Below are 24,912 nucleotides of genomic sequence, written 5' to 3' on the forward strand. Positions count from 1 at the left end.
TCACAGGGCCTTGCACAGGAGGAATAAATCCCATTTAACAGGAGGAATAAACCCCATTGCACGCAGAGAATAAATCCCATTTCCATCCCTCCTCAGGCTCCCAGGGCTGGGGAAGGCACTGCTTCAAATGCCACAGCTCTGCCACATGGAAATTAGGAATTCCCAGCTCCCCGGTGTCAGGGAAGGCATTTGTGCCTGTGCTTTTCCACCCCAAAACACGGCTTTCCTTTGTATCCATAAAAAAAAGCCAACTAATATACTCCTTCCAATTAAGCTGAGATATGAACTGCACTTTGGAAGTTCTTAATCCATTCTCTGGTTCATTAACTCCGAAAATTTCATCGCCATGGTTAGGCCTATCAGAGAGGATGGAATGCCTGGCACCAATTAGTTCTAATAACGAGCTAAGTTGTGCACAGATTTCAGAGCCTGTCATTAGTGTGAGAAAATAGGACAGCTCCTCTCAGAGCAGAATATCTTCCTGGCCGCTCCTTTAATTTGTCTCTGGCTGACGCCTCCTCCCGCAGACAAAGGAGCTAATTGATTTGATGAGTTACAGAGCCTGCTGCGTGGCACCTCCCTCCCTCCCCTGCTGCCCCGCCAGGAGCTGCAGCCAAAACACAGCTCGGTATTGCTCTGAGCTTCTGCTCTCCTGCTCCTTCCAGTCCGTGCTCTCAGGAGCCAGACACAATGCCCTGGTACTGCCCTCTGCTCCTTTGGGTGCTGCTTTTCTCCCAGGGATTCAGCTGCGTTATAAAATGTTATAACAGAAAATTATGTACATTTTAATTGTATAATATATATATTTATATTGTATATACTTAATATATATAATATTCAAAAATAATATAATATAATATAATATCATATCATATCATATCATATCATATCATATCATATCATATCATATCATATCATATCATAATGTATAATATAATGTATAATATAATGTATAATATAATGTATAATATAGAATATAATATAGAATATTATATAATATATAATATAATATAATATAATATATAAAATATATAATATAATATAATATAAAATATATAATATACACATATAATTAATATAATATAATAAAATAATACTCATATAATATAATATAATATAATATAATAATGTAAGTAATTACACTATATACTATATAGATATATACATGTTTATAATATTATATATTTATAAACATACACTTACACAATATATTAAATATTATAATATATAATATCTTGTGTAATTATATGTTTATAAATATATAATATTTATATATAAACAATATACTATTATATAATAGTATAAGTTATATATTATATAAATAGATATTATCAATAAAACAATTTATAATTTATAATATTAGTGATATAATTTATAAATTAATACATTTTATATTTATTTAAAATATATCATATCAATAATATAGTATATTGAAATTATTATAAGATAGATAATATTTTAATTTGATAATATAAACTATGTAAAATGTAATAATATAAAAATATTATAGAATGTCTTAGAGACTGTGGGTGACCCCCAGGTCAGGATTCTCCCTTGTGGAGGGAGGGAGAAGCTCTCAGATCTGGGGAATCTGAGGGCTGTGAGGACAAACAGGAGCCTCGCTGCAGTGCCAGCAGGCAGCTGGGGGCTCTTTCCAGCTCTGCTCTTTCAAGGCTCACTGAAAATAATATCAAAAGAAACGCAGGCAGATGATAGCAGATACCAGATATGTGTCTTCTTACGTTACAGACTCTGGAAGGAAAGGGTAAGGTCAGCGGTCACCTCTGAAGAGATGGACATTTAATAACTGGCTCCTAAGCCTGCCACAGCCTGTAACTGTGCTCCTGTCATTTTATACAGCATTTTGGTGCTGCCACAGCATAAACAGTCACTAAACACCCTGAGGAGGCAAAGGAAGGACTCCTCTGTGCCTTCCTCACTTCTTTCCTGAAAAAATAAACGTGTCAGTTGTGCTGTTAGTGCTTGAGCTAAAGCAGAAGTATTCCTTTGCCATGCAGAGCGAGACACACCATGAAAATTAAACCAGAACTTATTTCCTCAGAGATGTTTGCACGCTGCCAGCATGCCATAAAATCCTGCCTCTTTCTGCAGCCCAGGAAAGCAGTGAGCCCTCTGCAGAGTGGGCAGGAGAAGGGAGGAGGTGGCAGCCCAGCCCTGCTTCCCCAGGGAGCCAGGGCAGCAGCGTGACTCCTGCGTGCAGCCTGACGTGAGCAGCAGGATCTCATTTCCCAGAGCCACGGGCTCACAGCCCTGCAGGAGGGTCTGGGTGTCAGTCAGAGGGTGCAGGCTCAGACACTGAGGTGTCTCTAGGAGCACTGCCTGCAGGTGAGCCCAGGTGAGAATCCTCACCTCAAGGTGATCTGGTGGCAGCTTCACTGGGTGGCGTCATTCTTCTCACACCTCCTTCACCTTGCAGCAGTCCCCCGGGCTGGAAACGTGGCAGCTTGGTGGCTGGCAAGCTGTGCAACTGTCTGTCACTGCCAGGGAAAATATAAATGATGGCACTCGCTTCAGCATCTCGGTTTCAGAGGTGCTGGCAAACACTCCCCAGCAGGAGCTGCTGCATGCAAGTGATGACCTTTAGGAATGCTGGCATCTCCCCGTGCTGAAGGAGCAGGAGCATGAATCAGCAGAAGGGAGCAGGGGGAAAAAAAGATACTTCAAAAGGAGCCTGCTGTTAGCAGTAAGTTAAATAAAATTCTCCTGGTCCTCCAGTCAGATTTATTAGCAGTGACCTTGGCACTTGCAGAGCCCCCTGCACAAAAGCCAGGCCCACGCTTGCAGATTTAGTGCACAGTCAGGGCCTCGGCCAGCCCAGTCACTGCATTTCACCCTTTCTGTAATTTAGATTTTGAACCTACAAGGAAACAAACCCATTCTTCCAGCCTAAGCACAAACAGCCTCCAAGTGAGGCTCTGAAAGGTGGGCACAGAGTCCTGGGCTCCAGCTCTGCACAGACACCTGTATGAGCAGATTCAGGGGGAGCAGCACCTTGGGAAGGCCACAGCAGGGAATTCTTGGTTAGACTGAGCCATGAGCTGCCCACCGGGGACCACGCACATGGTGCCAGGCCAGGGCAGGCATTTCTGCAGCCTCTGCCTTGGGGTGGAGCTCCCTCCCAGCTGCCAGCAATATCCAAACAGTGCTGCAGCCCCTCTCCCCACAAACCCCAGTGCCCACAGTCCGGGCTACCCGGTGTACTTTAGTCCCACCAGGTGTTTTAGCAGCTCATGCCCATCAGCCGTGGCCCCCGGGCACTACCCAGGCTATGGAGCAGCTCTGAACCCAGCAGCACAGCACTCAGCCTGCCTGTGCAACTCTGTTTGTTCCAGTCAGGATTCTCTGCCTGCTGTGACTCTGCCACATCACCAGGACCAGCCTGAGCCACGGCTCTGGGTGCTGCCCCTGCCTCACTTTCCCTTCCCACACGGGGAACTGGGGTTGTGCCTGGCACAAATGTGCTGTGTCCCAGTTTCTGCACAGCTTGTCCCCAGCAAGAGCCCTCTCACTGTGACAGGCACGGGATGAACCCGGTAGAGCCCAGACTGGATGCTGGATGTCCCAGCGGACCCCACTTGTGTTTCTTGCTCATTAATTTCCCCTTTTCCTCTCAAGTTTTCTCCTTGACCAGCGGCTCTGCTGCCTTTGCTTGGATTTTCCAGCAGAGGGGGATGCAGCCTCAGCAAAGCCGTCCTCTTTCCCTGAAGCGTGGAGCTGTGTCCTCGCCTTCATCCTCAGCCTCACCCTCCTCTGGCTGAGCTCCCTGCTCAGCACAGCCCCTGGCCTGGCAGTGCCAACACCCTGCCCTCCCCTGGCACATGGGCACCCCGGGTCCAGCAAATCTTCCTCTCTATTTTTCGGGATAAATCCAAAGTGAGGGATGCTATCAGCAGTTCCCAAGAGATGGAGAGCAGGAGCAGCAAAGCCAATCCTGTGTGAGCCCCAGCCTGCCTGGCAGGAGCATCTCTGGGGAGCTGTCCCCAGAGGTGTCACAGGTGTCACCACACTCTCACCTTGTCCTGAAGGAGCATCCACCCTGCTCCAGCTGTGAGGGGCAAGTCCCAGCTGGTGCCTTTGCCTTTTGGGGGGAGGAAGGAACAATCTACAGGTACGAAGAGGCTCCCACGAGCCCAGCCAGCTGAGCTGTGCTCACTCCAGCCAAACACACAACCTGTTGCCTCAGCACCTGGTGTGAGTCCTGAACTGAGCAGGGGACCTTCATGTGTGTCAGTGCTGAAATCAGGAGCAGAAGGCAGCACCCAGCCCACTCTGTAGTCCCCCTTGCACTGGATTTTGGGTGCTCTGCTTCTCTGTATTGTCCTTTGTCATCCCCTCTGGAAGCCACCTTCCCTGCTGGCATTTCATGGAGCAGGGCCATCACAGGGAGCTGGGCACCTCACACCATCATGGCAGAGTTGTGCTTCAAGGTTATTTCCTATCAAATGCTCCTCTTCCAGCCAGCCAGTTATTTTCTCCTTGGCTAAATCATCTGAAAATAGACTGCAGCCATCCTTGTTCTTCCTGCTTTGTATGCATGAGCAGGAAGGGGAATTTAGGATTTTGCTGTAATGCCGTACACAAAAGCCTGCTGGAGAGCATCACTTTGATTAGCTCTTATTGTACACCCAAGAAAACAGAAAAGAATAAGAATAAGGGAGAGCCCAGCATGTGGCTGCTGTGCCTTGCTGCTTCAAGAAAATCTGCCTGGTTGCTCAGGGCCCTCATCAGGAGCATATTTGTGCATATCCCAAGAATGGCTTGGGTTTTATCCTCTTGATAATAAGGGAGAGAAGGGCAGGAGCAACATATTTGCTCCCTAGCACATCCCCAAACTTGGGCTCTGGCAATAAAGCAGCCTGACCTGGAGGCCTCCCCTTCCCTTGGTCACCTGCAGGCAGGTGAACCTGTCCAACCCCCACCACACCACACAGGGCACAGCAAAGCTTCCCAACTGCAAACAGGGCATTCCAGCTCCTGGAAGTCTGAGATGGAAAACTTGATTTAGATCTGGGAATTAAATTAGCAAAAGGGATGAAAAAGAAGAAAAATATGTCACATCCAAACACGCATCTTTGGCAGAATTTATGATTGGAAAAAAGTATTGGGATGCGAATTTTGCAGACAGCTCTGATGAGTGATGGAATGGACCAAAGTCCTCGCTCTAAACTGCCTGAACTTTGAGATTTGATGCAGATCCAGATTTTAAATTTCCACTGGGGCCTTTCTCGTTAAAACCAGAAGCAGAAGGATCTCGTTTGCCTACAGAGGCTGTACCAGATACTAATCTGCCCCTTCTCCCCCTGTGTCCTGGCCACCCCCTCTTCACCCTTTCTCACTTTAGGTGAGTCTCTGTCACAAGGCTCTGACAGACCAAGCAGTCCTGGTTCCCCCAAGGGCACCACAGCTCTGGAAAACAGAATTTAGTGCAAGCATCTGCATAGGGATTTTTTAAATAAACCTCCTCCCAAACAAAGCTCATCTGAGGCTGTGGGCACTCAAACCATGTTTAAAACCACGAGGACACAGGAGAGACAGAACGCAATCGATGCTTCCCTGCTTCCCACCCAGCCAGGCGAGCACCAGTCATGAGACTCACACAGCTCAAATCCCACTGTTTCGCTTTCCCACCAGACAAATCCTGCTTTATTAAACCAAAGTGCAAGGGAATTAGCAAAACCGCCCCTTTCCTTCACACTATAGTATATATAAGCAACCTAATCCATACGCCAAAGCTCCCACCGCTCTCAAAACCTCTCAGCTGGGAATTCCCGTCAGCAGCTCGCAGTCTCCCTCCTGTCAGCTCGGGATTACCTTTCCCTAACAGGGCAGGGAAGGAGAAAAACACGTGGGCACCTGCCAAGCTCATCCCTGCGGCTCCCCTCTCACGGTGACCCGCGGGCAGGAGAACCGCAGCGACGGGCACGGGGCAGGGGGGCTGCGCACCAGACTAATTAGTGCTCTGCTTTGCTCATTAAAGAGGCTCCTTTGGCTGACCTGACCAAATACTTCCCATTGTTTCCCTCCATCCCGTGGCTGCTGGGGCTGCTCAGCGGCGCGGGGAGGAAGGGATTGGTGAGCCAGGAGGGATCCCCATGCCCTGTCTGTCACCCCGCCAGCCAGGGCCGGCCCAGAGCTCTGCCCGGAGAGAAAGGAGGTGCGAGTCAGAGAGGCTGCCCGTGAGATAAGAGCCTCAGTGCAGCAGCAGAAAGCAGGGGTAACTGGCGGGGCTGGGAGGACAGAGCCTTTTGTCACGCAAGGCTTAATGGGCCTCTTCGGAGGGAGCAGGAACCGCGAACATCGCAGCCTGGAATAGCGATGTGCTACATCCCATTTCTCAGGAGGGAGGAAGGAAGGAAGGACACGTGAAAAGAAAATAGCAGTAAATGATCCCACTTCGTAATTTTTCTTCCTGTAACCCTTCTGGCCTTACAAACAGGAACTTGGTTTTAAACTAAAAATAAAGCCTGATGCCCGTGTGGCAGTTGCAGATGGGCGTTCCTGAGCGCCGCTGGGCTCAGCCCTGTTCTATAAGCAGCCTGGGCCGGGCACCCTAGGAAAGTGCCTGGCTTTGCATTTGCTATATTTACATATCATCAGTTATCAGGAGAACAGGATGTCCCAGGGGATCTGAAATAGGATACACCACACTCCATCTCCTGGCCGGTCCAGCCGCGGGCCAGGCCCTTTGACTGATCCTGTTTGCCCGTCTGCCGTGGCTCTGGGGCTGCCCGGTGGGTGTCACCCAGCCCAGCCCGGCTGGCACGCAGGCCAGGCTGCTGTGGCATCCCCAGCCTCCCTCCAGACACGTGTGGCTGCAGCAGAGAAGAGCTGAGGGGTGGAAAGCTCCCATTTCTCTTTCTGCCACGCTATTTTGTATTGTGAAGGAAGAGGAGATTTATTCTGCCCTCCAAAAAATCGGGTCTGTATTCTCCTCCATACCTTGTTTCTTACACCTAAACTCCAGCAGCCATCAGGAGCCTTTCAGTGCAGGTTGATGGAGCACGAGCAAGGCCTTTCCCAGGTGGAGCAGTGCCAGGGCAGAGCAGAGCTCTGGCACAGCTTTCTGCAGGCCCACGGGGGGCTCACGGGGCTGCAGAGCACAGAGGCAGAGAGGGCAGGGGGGCAGACAGGGGTGGGTATCAGCTCCCCAGCCCTGCACACCCTGCAGGGCACGGGCTGTCCCGTCGGAAGCACACGGGGTGCCCTGCCTACCTCTGCACCTTGGATTTAAATGCCTTTCTCACACGCTGGGCGTAGCTGCCAAGTATTGTGCCTTCAGTACATCACTCCACCTTGATTTCAAACCACTTCAGCTTGCGTTTGGGAGTGGTTTCCAAGCATTCAGCTCACCCATATCTTATCCACACTGGTTTCCTTTATGAGCTGCACCCACTACAGGTCCAGAGCTTTAAATGCAAACCCAAACAAATATGTGGTAGCGCTTCCCATTCCCACTGGACTGGCCTGGAGTGGGAGTGGAATGAGTCAGGAGTACCATAAAGGAAAGTGAAATAGATCCACCCTGAGCAGATGATAGGATCAGGGCAGATTAGTAGCCTTGGATCAGATTCAAGGGTCAGCATAAATCTTTAATCTTTGCAAAGTCCTCGAGCCTCCCTCCCCTCGCTGTCTCACATGCACACACACCAGGCATGACTAAACAGCTCTCTGCGGGGATGGCAGACGCTTCAGAAACTCCCGGCTGGTTTTGGTTTGCAAAATACAACAATAAAGCTGCTCTCTGTTCTGTGAACGTGAGAACTTCCCTGCGCAGGCACCTCGCCCCTGGATGCTGTGGGATGCTGCCAGGGACGGTGTCACACCACAGCCACTGCTCCCACCAGCAACAGGGGCCCCTCTGCTTTGCTCTGACCCCACAGTCAGGCAGCACCAACCAAGTGAGAGCCAAGGACAGTCCCCACCTGGTGCCTTATTAGGTCCCAACGTGGTCTGCCAGCACGTCATTACTCATTATTCCTCTGCATTTGCTTCCCACTGCCACTGTGCTCAGTGCACATAATCTGGATAGTTCCCAGGTTTCACGTGGAGCTGCAAGTGCCTGGCTCGGGGTGGGGGAAATGCCAGGCTGCCCTGGGAAGGGGCTGGGTGGGAGCAGAGGGGCTGGAGGAGAGGTGTGTGCCAGCTTTGCACCCAACAGATGTACTAAGGGAAAAAAAAAAAAAAAAAAAAAACATAGCAAAAAGCCCTGGCCTAGTTTTTGTTTCACTGTGCTGGGCTCAGGCTTGAAGGATGTGGTTTGGTGGTCAGCACATGAGACAGCAAATGAAAAAAAAAAATTCCTTTGATTGAATCCAGATCGGGTCTGTGCAAGCTCTTCCTGCGGCCATCGGGAAATCACAGAGGGAAAACCCTGCCCACGCTGCCTGGGGCTGGGCACAGGGGACATGAGGCAGCCTGGGGTGGCCTGTCCTGCTCAGTGGGGCACTGTGTCCCACGGAGTGAGGTGTCCCATCCTGGCACCTGCAGGACTCGGTGCCCAGGGGGCTCTGAGAATCCCTCTCCCCATGCTGAAGGCTCCATCTCAAGCTGTCTCCATAGGTTTATAACAATTCAAGTCACTCCCGCCACCACTCTGAGCACAAAGGGCCAGGCAAGCTCTGTAGAAGTGAATATTTATATATTCCCATAAACATTTTTAAATGGGAAATTGCCTAATGTGCCTTATTAAAGGGAAAGCACGAACAGCTGGCCGAGGGCTCCTGGCAGAGCTGCTGACGGTGGATGTGCTGTTGCTGCTGCACCTCGCAGCTCTAATTGTTTCAGGAATCCTTTGACTCATCCTCCCAGAGAGCGGCTCCAGGATCTGAGCAGAGATCTCTGTCTTGCCGGTCTCCTTCAAAACACCTTTTCCTCGCTGCTGGGTTCAAAAAGCTCTCGCTGCAGATGCCTCCTGACCTCAAGTGCCCAGGTGCTCGCTGGAGCCCGGAAAACCCCTCTGTGGTTGCTGCCTCAGCCGCACGCAGCAGCCGGGCCCGTGCTTCTCACACGTGCGGCACATCCCGGCCAAGGGACAAGGACCTGCCACCAAACCAGCCCCCAGCCCGGCACGGTCCTGCCACGTCCTGGCCCAGCCCCACACCTGCCCTTTCTGCTCTGCCAGCCAACAATTCTTCGCTTGCCCGGGGCTGTAGGGACGCGGTGAAAGCCTGACACGCTCAGGAAAGATGTCCCTGGCTCCTGCACATCGCTGAGGAGTTGGGGACACGGACCACGCAGGTCCTTGGCTTCTCCCTGGGGACAGGGATGTCACTGAGCGCTGCAGTGCCAGCCTGCTCTGTTACTATGGGGACAAGCACCACGGGGCCGACAGGAATAAATGTATAAAAATCAGCAGCTTGGCCCCGCGGGTGGCAGCGGGATCACCAGGGTGCCCGAACCTGCCCTCCCTCCCTGCCCCTTGCCTGCCTCGGTGGCCTCCCACCCCTTGTGACACGCACCCGAGGCTATCTCGGCCGGATCTGCCAGGCTGCCAGCTCAGGGCTTACACACAGCTGTGATTGTGCCGTGCCCGGAGCATCCCTGAGCAGCCCGTGCCGAGCTCCGGGCACGACACCAGGGCTCCGTGCCCCTCAGCACCGGGCTGGCACGGCCGGGCACAGGGGGGCAAGGCAGCCTCGGGAGGGGAGCGGAGCGAGTCAGGCGTCACTCACTCACTCACTCACTCACTCACTCACTCACTCACTCACTCACTCACTCACTCACTCACTCACTCCTTATTCACCCGGCTCCGTGAGCTCCCGGCAGCGGCTGAATTCCCCGTGACCTTTGGACACTCATTTCAGCCACGGAAAAGGTGACGGGCAGCCAGAGGGAAGGGAAAACGGGCAAACGGCACGGCGGGATGGCAGCGGGCTGGTCCCCAGGCTGGGAGGTGCCACCAGCGCAGAGCCTCCCAGCAGCGGCTGGGCAGCGGCTCCGGGCACACCTGAGTGTGGTGGTGCCGCAGCTGTCCCGCCTGGGGAAGGGCACTGCTCCCATGGGAACGGACCCGAGGAGGGATCGGGAGCGGCTGTGCTGCCGGGAGGGGCTCCACGCACGGCAGGGACCAGGGACGGTGACAATTCTCCCGAGGGCATCGTCTTAGAAAGCAGCCCTTGGGAGGCCCGGTGATTCAAGGGGAAAGCTCTGCAACACTCATTCTGGGAAGTTTCCATTTGAATTGCTGCAAAGAGCAGTTTTTCCATGATAAACAGATTGCTTCAGTTCCCCAGCCGCACTGGGGGGGTCACCGCCACCCCCTTCCTCCACGGGGCCCTGAGTCATCCTCCACCCAAAGGCTCAGCCCGGGGCCAGGGTGGCAGGGCTGGGATGGGCCCTGAGAGGTGCCGAGCAGCCTCCCATGCCCGGGGGACTCCAGCCCCAGAGCAACTGGCACCTCTTTGAGGTCAAACGTTTGTCTGAAATCAAGAACCTGAGAAGATCCCTCCCCAGCCACATCCTGACCAGCACATGCAGAGCCAGGACCCTTCTGGGGGACTGGGCTTTTCATTCCTGAACCAGGACTCCAGCCCTGGTGGGTCAAACACTTGGTACAGGCAGTGCTGACAAGAACCCTGCCTCCTTTATCCCCATGCCACCAGGAGCTCTGGATCACAGGGGGCTGCCCAGCCCCTCACCTTTCCCAGAGCAGCACCCCAGCCCTGGCAGACCTTCAGGAGCAAACACCCTCATCTCCTCCTTGGGCTGACACCAAAGCCAGGCCGGGTGCTTCAGGTCCCAGCCAGCTCCAAGGCAAACATCTAAGCACAGAGATCAGTGAGAGAGAGGAATCCCACTCCCTGTGCCTCTCTAATCCTGGGGAATAATGCATCCCATGAAGTGCAGCCTGGATCCAGTCCAGCACTCACGGAAGGCAATGACAGACCTCCCACTGATTTCAATGGGAGCAGAGTGAGCTGGGGTTTAATCAGTGTGGTACCAGCAGCAATAGCTCGTCAGCCCTGGCATTCCTGAATACATTAGAACGTGTTGCCTATGCCCATAGGTCACATTTCATCTCAAATCACACCAATTTCACAATACGTGCACTAATACCACGAGATAATCATCAGTGACTGCTCCCATTGGGGCTGGAGCTTTGCCCTGATCAATAGCTGCAGTCAAACCCCAGCAGCAGGTCCCCAGGCCCTGCCACAGCAGGAGGAGGGCACTGGGAAAGGCCCCCAGCACAGCCATAACCTTCCTAATGATTCGGTGTCGAGAATAGAAATAAGAGTTAAATCTTCCCTAAGCTGCTCAGCTGCACTCTGGTGGTGTCCACATCCTCAGGCAGCAGCACAAGCAGAGCTCCGTGCACACCCCGTGATGTGGATAAGCAACATTTCAGCCCTGATAGTTTGCATATTCATCAGTCCTTTCAAAGCAGGATAGAGCTCGGCCTTTTCTCTCTCTGCCACGGCACAGAGGAGGGAGTGCTGCTGTTCTTCAGCAGCACCAGGGGCTGAAGGGAGGATAAAGCTGTGCTCCAGAGAGAAACTAATTATTCCTCTGGTCAGACAGCTCTGGCAGCCACAGACCGTGGCCATCATCCTTGGGCTGAGCTGGTGCTCAGAAATCAACAAGGTGGGAGCCCCTCCTGGGCACTGGAATAAAGGGCAGAGGTCAGAGAGGAGCTAAAGTGCAGCACTGGGGGCAAGGCCAGGGCTGTAATGGCAAGCCAGCCCTTTCCCATTAGCACTGTCACCCCACAGAGAGTCACTCATGGACATGGGCAGGGCTGAGATAACCAAGAATCCACCCCAGGGCAAACACCCACCTGCTTAGCCAGGCCTGCCTCTGTGTGGGTGCAAAGAGTCAGCTGCCAGGGGCAACCAGCCCAGGACAGAGCCCAGCCAGCTCCCAGCAGCCCAAGGACAGCAACAAGCACAAGAGGAGCTGGGGAGCTGCCCTTTATTTCCAGGCATTCCCGTTTCCATCAGCTGTGTGGTATTACCCAGCCTGCTCTGTTTGCAGTTTTAACAAGGCACATGTGGTGAAAAACCCTTCCCAGGCAGAGCTTTCCTGTTTGGTCCTTTCCAAAGGCCCTGGCTGTGATGGCAATAACAGCCTCCACGGGGTGATGTGCTTGGGGCAGAAACACACCTGTGAGAAAGACACATGTCTAAGAAATAAATTATTCCAAAAGAGTTAGAAATGTTATCCTCTATTTCTTACACTCAGGAGTGAAGGCACCAGGGCACAGGCACCCCTGAGCCGTGCCCAGTGCTCCCAGAGGTGCCTTGCCCAGGGCCAGCAATGCTCACTGCAATTAGCAGCTCTCCCTGGCACTGGGAAGCACCGGGAGAGTTCTCAAGTGCCTGAACTGCTCACAGAAGGGCAGTGGGAAAGGTCTGGAACACCAGGGAGCAGCGAGAGCCGCATCTCCTGGCCCCGGCAGCACGCCAGGGTTACAAAACACGGACACCCCGTGTCACATAGCCAGGGTCAGTGTCACCAGCCCCGCGGGCTACGGTTACAAGGGCTGAGCCCAGCAGAGTCATTCTGCCGGCAGCCCTGGGGAGCTCATCCCGCCTCTGCCCCCGCTGCCCGGGCATTCCCAGCCCTCTCCTCCCATCCCGAGCATCACACGAAATGTCTAAGGGGAAAAAAAGACTTGCTCAAGACCTGCTGCTTTTTCCACACTGAAGCAGAAACAGCAATTATCTGGTTCAGTCTGGTGCTGCTGGCCTGGAACATGCCATGACAACGTGTTTCTCGTTTCAAAGCCTCTTTTGTACTAGGACACAGTTCAAGGGATCTTGCAATGCCTGCATTTGTAAACACGCCGCACTTGCAGCTACACGCTCTGCAGATGAAAGCCGAGGCGGAGCACAAGGGCTCTTCTCTTCTCTTCTCTTCTCTTCTGCTCTTGATCTCGGCTTTCTCTTCGCGTGCCATTCGCTTCTCTTCTCTCTTCTCTTCGTCGTTCTCTTCTCTCTCTTCTCTCTCTTCTCTTCTCTTTCTCTTCTATTCTCTTCTCTTCTCTTCTCTTCTCTTCTCTTCTCCTCTCTTCTCCTCTCTTCTCCTCTCTTCTCTTCTTTCTCTCTTCTTTTCCTCTTTCTCTTCCTCTTTCTCTTCTCTCCTCCCCTCCCTCTGAGTGTCAGGGCCGGGGGAGCGGGGCTGGGGCAGCTCAGCTCGACTGCTGATCCAGGGCCCGGCAGCCCCGGGGCTGGGCAGCCACGCGTGGTCCTCAAAAGTCACGGCACATTCAGAAAAACGGAGTCCTGGAATGGGGGGGGTGAAAATCACAGCAAAAAAATGTGCGTCACTGCAGATTATTTTAGGCCCTGGTCCATGCATAATGCAAATAAGCAGCTCCCGGGGTACATGCCTGTAAAAACCATCCAGTCCCAGAGCGCCCGGCTACGGGAGCTTTCCAAACAGGTGGTGAAAAGCTAAAATTATGTGTCTGTGTGTCCTCACCGGGGTTAGGAAAGGCCCTGGCTCTCAGGAAGGCTCTCCCTCTGCCTCCACGGGGCTGGTATGAAACAGGACCGAGACATTAAAAAATTCAGGAGCATTTCTTTCCTTTTGAGGCAATCCTGCGCTCCCACTCAGCAAACCTCACTCAGCACCTCCACGGCACCCTCTGATCTGCCTGACCCCGCTGCCCCTCCCCACCCGCTCTTCACGCACACTAACTTCCTTTATTTTTAATTTTTTGCCCAAAATCATTGTATCCTCCTTGTCTGACTTCAAGGAGTCGCTCGGGAAGCCCTATTTATGGGTTGAAATGCTGCTGAAAGAGTTATTGCTGTGTTATTCAGCTGTTGTGCCAAGCCTGCATGGGGATCGGGTTTCTGCTGAAAGGGTGCCAGGCACGTCTTTTTCCAGGAACCAGCAGCCGTATTTAGCCTCCGGCTGCACATGAAAGACTGCAGTCGGAAACGTGACATTGTGTCAACATTTGAGGCAGGTCAGAGCTGGGTGAGACCATGAAAACAAGCCCGGGAACTCAGCACACCCCGGCGGGGCGGGCGGCACGGGCTGTCCCGGGCTGGCGCCGTGCCGGGGGTCGCCCCTCCGTCCGTCCGTCCGTCCATCCATCCATCCATCTATCCATCCTCCTCCCAGGCTGGCATGCAGCTCTGCCAGGGCTGGGAGGGGCTGCTGGGTCCCCACCCGGTGCCCCCACGGGTGCAGCCCCTGCCCCACTCTGCCCCACAGAACTCACCTGTCCTGCTGGCACCTGGACAGGGGGGCAGAGGAAATTCCCAGCCCATAATAATCTTTTGCTTCCTGACTAAATGTTCTCTCTTCCACTTTTTCTGCAATTTTTTTCCTCTAAGACTGAGGATCTGGAAATCCTGCAAGTTGTCCCACAGGGCAAGGGGGGGGTCAGGATATGAAGACTAAAGGGGAGTGAGAGTCATGGAAAGGAGCCAGAAATCCAGGGGGTCCTGAGGCTGGGACACCTCTGCACTGAGCACCAAATGCTGTCCCCAAACCGGGTTGTCACTTCAGTAAGATCAATATTTTGCCCTAATTAAAGTAAACATAACATGAACACTGAGACATGTGTAGACCCCAAACACATTAAACCAAGCAGCACTTTTTCCAGCATTACTTAAGCTAAGGTTTCTTTAGTTCTAAGCACAGTCTAACAGAAGCATCAGCCCCTCCATGTGGGGTCCTGGAGATGCTCAGCCCAGGCCTAAGCAGTGCTGACACAGTTGGACACTTAAACCACCCCCCACGTTTTGTGATTCATCTGCACAGTGAAAATCCCAAATTCCCCCTCAGAACTGCCCATGCCCCATCCACACACAGGGCAGCACCACTGGAAACAGAGTCCTCCCACCCATCCCTTTGTTTCACCTCTCTTCTGCCTTTGGAGGAGGTCTGGGGTTGTTGTCATTTCATCTGGAGACCAGAAACCAGCATGGCTGCTGGAGAGGCTGGCAGGGAGCCGTGGTGGGATGAGGACCCTGCCCTCTGGCCCATGGGAGTAGAGGCAGCAGGCTGCTCCACCACCCACAGTGCCAGCTGGAATTCCAGATCAGGGACACCTGGGACATGTGGGGGTGGCAGGGATCACTCCAGCACAGGCAGGACCTGACCCTTACCCCCGTCAGCCCCAGGGGCCTGCTGGGGTTGGGCACCATCCCTGGCAGTGCTTGGGTACCCCAGACACAGGCTGAGCGTGCTGAAGTAAAATCAGTTTGCAGCAAGTCCATTTTCCTCCAGGAACTGGGCTAAGCCTCTGGAGACTCTGCATCCTCCAGGGTGAGGGGCTGCCTCCTCCCCATGGAGCTTGGGGCCCAGGAGCCAAATGCCAGACACAGGGAGCACAACGTGACATCAGGAGAGAGCAGGAAAGCCAGCCAGGCTCTCCTGGCACCTCCCTTGAGTCTGGAAGGAAAAAAATCCCTGAAAGTGCCAAGGGAGTTAAAATAAATAAATATCCCTGGTGGCATGGGTAATGGGACCCTGAGCTCCTTCAGGCACCAACAGCAGAGGGGCTGTGGGGGGAGCAAGGAGAGCCCTGCTCCCCCCTGCATCCCCAAATCCCCACTCCTCTCTGCACCCCAAAATCCCTCATACCCCCTGCACCCCAAATTCCTGCTCCCCCCTGTGCCATCCCTTGCGGGACCAGACCATGGGATGACCCTGCTCAACCATTTCAAAGCAAAGGAGGCAAACCCTTATCTTCCACAGGAAAAGAATTATTTTATTAAGCATTTTTTAACAGCTACTTAACATTTACTCAAGATAAAAATATGTACAATATCCCACCTTGAAGGCGGCTCCAAAATATAAACACTGTACCTCTCCCGAGAGAAAAACGGAATATTCTTCTCTTCAAAAAAAAAAAAAAGACAACCCAGAAACAAGAATACATTCATTTTTCTCACTTCTTTATGCTCAAGTAGTTATACAAATAATAGACATCTGAAACGCTTTAACTTTTAATATATTTATATTATATATATATATTTATAACAGGATTTTACAAATAAAGGCAACAACTGTATACCAAAAAAACCCAAAAAACCAACAACAAAATAAACGTTAGAACACAATCTGCAATCAAGCATAGTGCATCTCAACAGCTGGTGCAACGGGAGGGCGACATGAGGATCCAGACAGGGGATCTGCTCACCAGTTCTCAAAACCAGTAAGGAAAAAACCACCAAAGAGCACTGCCTTTGGCAGTGAAGTTTGGAGGTTTTTAATTAAAAGTAAGCTAAACTGGAGAGATGTTCCTCTGTGGAGAAAGCCCCTTGCAGCTCACAGGACAGAAGTCACCACCCGACCCCTCTCCCCTTAACACGGGATGTGAGCCAGGTGTGCCAGGAGGAACCCAGCTGTCAAACCCTGCCGGGATCAGGCTCCTTGGAAATCCCAGCCTGCCATCCTCCAAAGGCACTGCCAGGGGCACTGCCAGGGGCACGCTCAGCAGGGATGGATGGCGCTGCCTGCTCCGGCAGAACCGCTCCCTCCGGCCGGGAAAGCCGCGGGGACTCCCGAGGGAGCGGCGGCAGGAGCCGGTGCCACCAGGGAGGCGATCCAGGGACAGCTCCTCCCGACCCCGCCATCCCGGGACAGCTCCTCCCGACCCCGCCATCCCGGGACAGCTCCGCCCGACCCCGCCATCCCGGGACAGCTCCGCCCGACCCGGCCCAACGGAGCAGCTCAAGTTACAGGAAGGGCGCAGGTTAAATTATTTATTAGATGTACGCCATGGAAAGCTCCAAGCAGCAGCTACCTTTTATTTCTTAAAAAATTATCTATGCATCAGCAAAGGTGTGGAGAGAAACCCGTCTTAGGTCTGTCTGCCTGGCCTGTGTGTGACCAGGCAGTGACCGCTGCCCTGCTCCTCCTGGACTCCTGGTGGCATTGCCACCACTGCCACCACCTCAGTGGCAACTACCCTGCTCCTCCTGGTGACATTGCTGCCCCTGCAGTGACCACTGCCCTGCTCCTGCTGTGCTCACGGTGGCATTGCCACCACAGCACAGTGACCACTGCCCTGCTCCTGCTGTGCTCACGGTGGCATTGCCACCACAGCACAGTGACCACTGCCCTGCTCCTACTGTGCTCATGGTGGCATTGCCACCACAGCACAGTGACCACTGCCCTGCTCCTACTGTGCTCATGGTGGCATTGCCACCACCACCAGTGACCACTGCCTTGCTCCTCCTGCACTCACAGCGGCATTGCCACCACCACCAGTGACCACTGCCCCACTCCCGGTCGCATTGCCACCACCACCACCCCCACACTTGGGGTCACAGGGACAGCAGCCCAGCTCAGATGAGCCAGTGGGGTCGTTGCCTCCAGAGCCGCTCAGGGAAGTACCGTGGTTTATATATTAATGTATTTTGTATTCACAGACCCTCAAACCAGGTCTGCCCAATGGAATATTTCTTCACAGCTTTGCAGTAGTTTTGCAGCTGACCGAGTCAACTGTTGCTCTGTAGATGTGGAGAGGGAAGAAGGGAAGGGGCCAAGCACAAAATCCTTCTTTAATCTTTTGGAAGTAGTTGTCAATCGCTAACCTGGGCGCATCCTTCATCTTCCTCCAAGCTACCTGACAAGTCAGAGAAAAGGGGATTTAGCTTCCTACGCACAGTGAACCTCGTCCCCACACCTCAGTCCAGCCAATATATAAAAGTGAAACAGTCTCTCAAACTAAAAAAACAAAAAAAAAAAAGAAAAAAAAAGAGAAAAAACCAGTCACACTGCGCTCAGTCTTTGGTTTCCAAGTTCAAAGGAGGAATCTGCTTCAAAGCTTGAAGCAGAGCCGAGGAGTCGATGGGGGAATGGGCCGGTACAGGAGAAGGGAGTCTCTGGGGCATCAGCAGAGGGGGGGAGATTTTGTCGGGGTTCATGAAGCCCGTCAGTGCTGCGGCAGAGGCCGGCAGGCTGGGGTACAACACAGGAACCGAGGCCGGGTACCAGCACTTCTCCAGCATGGGCAGGTAGGCGGTGGCGGACGGTGGGATCAGGTAGAAAGGCAGGCACAGGGGAGGCTGGTGAGCGTGGGGGCCCAGGAAGCTGCTGGCAGAGCCCATCATGTCACTGCCAAAAGGGCCCTCGTCCTGCGGCGACTCCAGCCTGCTCCTTTTGGCCGGCGGGTCCTCAGTCTCTTGCTTAATAGAGCTTATTCTCTCCTGGACAGCGTACTTGAGGTCGGTATCCTTTTTGAAATAGGGCTGTTCAGATTTGGAGTCGCTTTTGTCCAGCTCTCCCCCGTACCCGCTGTCCGTGTCCGTGTCGCTGCCGCTCTGCTCCCCGCTGGAGTGAGCGAATGTCCGCTGGATCACGGGCACGCAGTTCTTCCCGTGGCCCTCGCCCGCCGCGCCCAGGGGCATCGGCTTCTCCTTCAGGTCCAGCATTTTGGGAGGGATGTCCCCGGCCTTGCGGGCGGCCCCGCCCTGCAGCACCTCGCTGGCCATGCGGTGCAGGTGGCTGACCAGCTGCGACGACTTCAGCTCCTTGCCGTTCTCGTGCTTTGCCAGGTATTGCAGCATTTCCTTGGCACACATCTGGAAACCGGATCGAAACATTTCCTGGCTGGAATCGAGGTTTCTCGATGACAGGTCACCTAAGGAAACATTAACAGAAAGAAATTAAAAATTAACAACATGCTAAATAGTTCCATTTCCAGCTCCGAGGTGGACCGGAGGCAACGTTGGACTTGGGTTACAGCACAGCCAGAGGGGAACGCGATGGCCGAGCTGGACTCTCAACAGAAATCCCCAGATTTCTGCAGAAATGGACAATTCCATTTTAACATGCACCTGTCCACTTTTACATAATAAGTAAAAGTGCTGCCTGCTCTTTTTTGTTATTTACTGTAAAATCCACTTTCAACAGGTACTGGAGTGTGGAGAGGGGACTGAATCAAGCTGTGGCTTCTCCAGGAAACCCCTGGGGAGGGCAGGGTGCACCTCGCCCTGCACCTCCGGGCAGGGAGCTCCCGGCCCTGCAAGCAGCTCCGCCAGCCCCAGGGGACTCGGCTGCTCCGGCAGCTCCACTGCACTCCCTGTGGCTGCCGGGGCACGGACGGTGCCTCCGAAAAATTCGGGTTTACTGTATCCGATTCACGTGAGAGCCACATGTGAAATCAGCAGGAGGAAGTGCATCTGAGGCTGATAAGCTGAAATACCAGGTCCCCTCTGCCTGCAGAGCACAGGCCAGCTTGGTTATAAAGAAACTTAAAAAGGTGTGTATAGAAAGTAGATTTATATCTATTTCCAGAGAAAACGGCCAAATAAACCAGACTGGGTTATCTAAAGTTCACAAACACAAATGGGGAGAACCGAATGGCTTCGGAGAGAAGCTCACAGCAAACCTGGGCTGTAACTAAAACTACTTAAAACCCAGTTTAATTTCAAACAACTCCCAGGGCACTCTGCACTGACCGTCTTGAGCAACACATTTTTTTTTTTTTGTGAAAGCTCACAAGCAAAGCCTGAGAAAATGACAGCATGAAAGGCCAGAATTCCTGCCTCCTCCCTTCTCGGGAACAAGGTGTCACAACAGCATTTCACAGGCTCCCCAGGGAAAGCCCATCACACACACACACACACACACACACACAGAAGCTCTCGCCCTGCCGGCTGAGCACTCACCTGCCTGCAAACCGTTCTGCAAAGCGATGATCTTCTGCTGCTGCTGCTCGATGAGATTGGTCAGTGCCTTCACGTGCTTCAAGGTGAGCTCCAGAACCACAGCCTTCTCCAGGTGACCTAGAGTCTGGGAGCACAGGGACAGGTTGGCACCCGCCGCCGGCTCGGCCATGCAGGCGGGAGCTGCCAGTGCCTTCCCGGGAGCCGCGGGAGGACGGCACGGTGAGACCTGAGCAGGCAGGACCACCACCGGCAACATTCCATGGAAATAAGTTAAAAAGCAGTCTACGGAAAAGGCTCTCACGGAACCCTGTGGGTGCTTTCTGACCACCGTATAGCCCGGAGAGAAGCGTTTCATTTATCGGTTCTGCTGCCCCTGCTGGCACCGTGACCGGGGAGCCCGGCCGGGGACGGCTCTCGCCCGGCAGCGGTGCGGGGGGGGCGGCCCGGCGGGCAGCTCCCGCAGGGATCCCCAGCTCCCAGGGAAGTTTGGGATGCCCTTATAGCCTGCCCGAGCGGGCGGCACCACGGAGAAAAAAATATTTAAAACTAAAATAAAAACCCACCCCAGACCGGCGGTGAAGCGGCGGCAGAGCGCCGGCGGCGGGGGAGCCCCGTCCCTCCGCTCGCACCTACCGTCAGCTTGAGGTGCTCGGGCAGCAGGTCCTTCAGCTGCGCGATGCACTCGTTGATCCTGTCGCGCCTCTTCTTCTCGATCAGCCGGTGCGGCAGCTTGTAGGTCTCCTGCGGGGCCGGGGCAGCGGGTCAGCGGGGGGACAGCCCAGCCCAGCCCGCCCGGCCCCGCTGCTCCCGTCCCGAGCGCGCCGGGAGCGGCAGAGCCCCCGCCCCGGGAGCGCTGTCACAGGCGCGCACCGGCCGATTCACCCCGTTAACCCCCAACTCACCCCGTTAACCCGCAATTTACCTTCCCGCCCCTCACTGTACCCCGTCACCCTCCATTTACCTTGTTGTCCTCGCTCCTCTTTAAGCCCCTCCGGGGCTTGTACACCTGGTACATGTGCGCGAAGTCCAGCCTGCACGGGCGAAAGGAGAGCAGCGCGTTACCCCCGTCCCGGAGCCGGCGGGGCCGCTCCCCCGGAGCCCCCCGAGCCCCCGAAGCCCCGCTTACCCCGGCAGGTCTCCGCTCTCCAGGGCGGGCAGCTTGCCCAGGCAGCCGGGCGGGGGCTGCGCGCTGGGGATGCGCTCCATGGCGGGGGGCGCGGGCGGTGCGGGGCGCTCAGGGCGGGCAGGGGCTGCGGGCGCTGCCGGTGCCGGTACCGGGGCCGGTGCCGCTGCTGCTGCTCATGCCGCGCCCGCGCCGCGCGGGCTGAGGAGCGGCGGGCGGCCGCGGGCCGGGTTAAATGCGGGCGAGTGGGTGGACGGGAGCGACGTGCGGAGCCCTGTGACCGCCGGCACGTCTGGCGGCCCCGGCGCCCCCGCCCCGCCGTCACATGAGCCTCACGTGGCGGCGGCGCGGGGGGAGGCGGGGCCGGGGCTCCGGGCCCCCCCGCACGTGTGTCCCGGCGCGGCGGGGCCGGAGGTGGCGGCTCGGGGCCGTGCCGTGCCATGTCATACAGTGCCTTGCTGTGCCATACAGTGCCATACAGTATCGTACCGTGCCCTGCCATACCGTGCCGTACTGTACCCTGCCATACCGTGCCGTACCGCTGCCGCGTCCCGAGATAGGGGAGGAAAAAAAAAAAAAATCCCCCCCCCCCTCCAAAAAGAGACACAGGCACAAAACACGGACCCGGAGAAAGCTGCAGCTGCGGAAGTTTGGAAATACGGGGGAAAAAATAAAATAAGTGAGAGTAGATAAAATGTGGCTCTGGGGAAGTGGTGGTGCTGCAGGGAAGTTTTGGGGTGGTAGGACCCCATCCCTGGGGGCATCCAGGGCTTGGAGTAACTTTCTCCAGTGAAAGGTAATAATCCCTGCCCATGGCAGGGGGTTGTAATGAGGTGGGCTTTAATGTCCCTTCCAACCCAAACCATTCTGTGATTCTATGATCAGCAGGAACTTCTCCGTGTGAGGGTGGGGAAGCCCTGGCACAGGTTCCCACAGAAGCTGTGGCTGCCCGTGGATCCCTGGAAGTGTTGCATGGAATAACCTGGTCTAGTGGAAGGTGTCTCTGTGCATGGCAGGGGTGGAATGATGACAATTTAAGATCCCCTCCAGCCCAGACCCTTCCATGACATGCCATGCCCGTGCCAGCCCATGGACGCCAGCGGTTGCACAACGCTGAGCAATGATAATGGTTTGTGTGTACCTGCCAAGGCAGAGCTCTCCTGAAGGGCCGTGGTCACTTCCCTGCTGAGTGCTGAGCAAGTAGAGGCAGGCTCAGCTGATAAAAGGTGCATTTACCGAGATAAGGGAACAGCAGAGCTCCAGCACTGCTGCTATTTCCTGCAGAGTCCTGGCTGCTCCACCTCGGCAGGAATCCGAGGGCAGGAGGTGCTACATGAGAGCACAGAGAGGTTTTACACGGGTGATGGAGACAGGCTGTTTAAGGCTTACCCCCGTCCAAAGGTGTCTGCTGTTACCAGGAAGAATCCCAAGGGAAGTCGGAGCCTCAGAAAGATGCTAGCCATAAATGTAAGGTCTACAAAACCCCAGAATCTCCTCTACAAGCTCCCAGCAGCACCTCCAGTGTGAGCACACAGCACTGTATCAGTGACACGGGGCTCCCACAAAACAGATGTTTGACTTGCCCCACTCAGCATGGTCCTCTCAGTGTTTGACATCTGAGCCTGCAAACCTGGTGATTATGGCCAGGATCATGGAATCCCAGAATGGTTTGGGTTGGGAGGGACCTTAAAAATATCTCAATCCAACCCCCTGCCACGGGCAGGACCTTGAGGGTCTCTGTGTGCCGCAGCCCTGGTGCACTGTGGAGGAGAGGAGCTGGGGCTGAGCACGAGCTCTGAGTAGCACAGAACCACAGCTCCGAGCTGTGACCTCCCACAGCAGAGCTGCTCTTTCCTGCAGGCACTGAACAGACTCTGCAATAACCACCAGGAGACATGGGGGGATGTGTTTGTCCCCTGCTGCAGCTCAGGGGACTGTAACCAGCCCCAGGAAGGAGCCCTGGAGCAGACGGTTCGTTCTCTCTGTGCCCCCAAGACCAAAGATGTTATTTTCCAAACAAAGGGTGAAAAAAACACAGGCAATTTTTCATCTGTCCCATCACTGACCCTTTGTCCAAAGCAATAGAAATAATTAGAGCTTGCTGCAGCCTTTTGCTAATGAAAAATGAGGTTTGGGGCCAACCTGCTCTGCATTTGAAGTTCAGGCTCCAAGAGTACGTGGACAGCTTCATGCCCGTGGATTGTCTGACTCCTGCATGCTCCTTCAGATATTCGGTACATTCCTGCAGTGGGTGGTGAGCCACAAATCAGGGTCAGAGGTAATCCCCAATTATTTAGCCCTTTTACTGTTCTCGTGCTTGCCAAACAATTCTCCATATCAGGATTTGCTCATGACCTTAAGGGACGTTGCCAAGGATTTAGGAGTCCCCCTAAAAGGAGGATCCAAATGAAGTTTTTGCATTCTTGGGCATCAAGTGAGGTTGCTCGAGAGTTGAGTTACATTTTCCTGGGGATCAGTTTTCATGAGCAAGGACTGATGCAATCATCAATTCGCCTTCTCGCTTGTGTTTGCTGAATTATTTCTACACGGAGGGCTCCTTTACACCACACGACTCAGGCAGTAACAAAATGTTTTAAAAGGCTGAATTCCATCAAGCCATCCGTGGAGCAGCAGCTCTCCTGAGCGCTCCTCCAGCAGGGCTGGGAGTCACAGGACCGCGACAGCTCGTGTCCGAGGGGATTTGCAGTTATTTACAGAGGCATAAGAAGGTGAGAGTTTGGGGGCTGCTTTGGGGGTGGGCTGGGAATCCGAGACTCAGGATCTGCCTTTTCCCTGGGACTGTACCCTTCCGACCGCAGGGATTTGGGGGAAAACGTTCCAAAAATCCCTGGCACTGCTGTCTGATGGAAGCCTATGTGGGCAGCGCCGGGAGTTAACAGATGGGTTGTGGATTCGAGCTTACGATAAGGTTACTGAGGGTGGTTTTGTTTTAAAATGTCTCTTACTTAATATATCCATGAAGGCCAGGCATGTGCCTGTGGCCTGTAATCAAATCGCTGACTCTCCCTCTCTCCCATTTCCAGCAATCCCGGCTCGGGTTACTGGCACCGGAGGTGAAAGCTCAGCCCTGCCGAGGCTGGACGCGCCGGGATGCGCTCAGCCCTCGGCATCCTCGGCCGGCAGGAACACCCCGTGCTTTCCGCACCAGGGAAAGTTCCTGCGGGAGCCAGGCTGTCTGTGTCAGAGCTGGGCTTCTCTCCTGTGCTCAGCAAACGTGACGGCTCCGCTCCGAGCCCGGCAGCTCCGCAGCTGCTGCTCCCGCCCTCGGGACGGACGGGAGGCTCGGGCGGGGGGACAGCGCCTCCATCCCCACGGGGTCTGTGTGGGAGTGCGGTCAGTGGGGGATGCAGCCAGCCAGGAGCTCCCAGGGGAGCTGCACCTCGCCTTTCCCACCCGCAGTGTCCAAGGCAGGCGCGGGAGAGCTCACACCCCTCAGCCACGGCCGGTCCCGAGGGACACCGTGGGACCTCACAGCGCAGGGTGTGAGGAGCAGTTTGACACCCACCAGGCTCTGCCTCAGCCTTCTGGGAGTTGCAAAAGCCCGATCTGGTGTGAAGCCGGGCGGTTTCAGCTGTGTGTGACTCTCGATAGCACAGCTGGCCGCGCTCACTGCCGCGGAACCGTCAGGAACCGTCACGAGTCAGAAGTCGAGATTTAATATTGCAAATATGTGCATCCATCGCTGCTGAATTGCACTGGTTTAGGCTGCCATGGGCTCTGCCTGGATAAAGCACTGGGAAAACACAGCAAGAGCTGTTGTCTCTGTGCCCTCCCTCCGGCACGACCCTGGAGCGCTGCCGGGCACGTGAGAGCTGCGGGAATGGGGAATGACGCTGGCATCGCTCAGCGAAACTCGCCCGAGGACTATTCAAATGAAAGCCATTCCCCTCTTTGAGCAGAGATGTTTGCCAGCACCCAGTGCAGCAGTGGGAGGAACATGTAGGTGGAAACTATTTGGAAGTGGCAGAATTTGTGGACATTAATAAGAGACTTTAGCCCACTTTGATAGTGTGTTTAATAAAACACCGGCTTCCCGGTGACATGCTGCCCTGCCAAGCCCCAGCAGCTCACGCTGTTTAACCAGTTCCCCCCCGGCTCTTGCACCATCTCGTGAGAAAGAACCCCGGGCGTGCACACCCGGCACACCCCGGGGCTGCACAGGCCTCA

The 24,912-nt window shown here is 54.4% G+C and overlaps 1 protein-coding gene across 1 annotated transcript; it reads right to left on the reverse strand.

Annotated features, from left to right (window-relative positions):
- Positions 1–16,713: 16,713 nt before the first annotated feature.
- BHLHE40 (basic helix-loop-helix family member e40) lies at positions 16,714–20,852 on the reverse strand. The gene is made up of 5 exons (XM_030228118.2): positions 20,728–20,852; positions 20,563–20,632; positions 20,235–20,342; positions 19,602–19,725; positions 16,714–18,571 (listed from the first exon to the last, which is right to left on the reverse strand). The coding sequence occupies exons 1-5, from the start codon at positions 20,805–20,807 to the stop codon at positions 17,712–17,714; spliced, it is 1,242 nt and encodes a 413-aa protein (XP_030083978.1). The 5' UTR covers positions 20,808–20,852; the 3' UTR covers positions 16,714–17,711.
- Between the last annotated feature and the right edge of the window lie 4,060 nt (positions 20,853–24,912).

This window comes from Serinus canaria, chromosome 12 (genome assembly GCF_022539315.1).
Source record: "Serinus canaria isolate serCan28SL12 chromosome 12, serCan2020, whole genome shotgun sequence".
Taxonomy (NCBI): Eukaryota; Metazoa; Chordata; class Aves; order Passeriformes; family Fringillidae; genus Serinus; species Serinus canaria.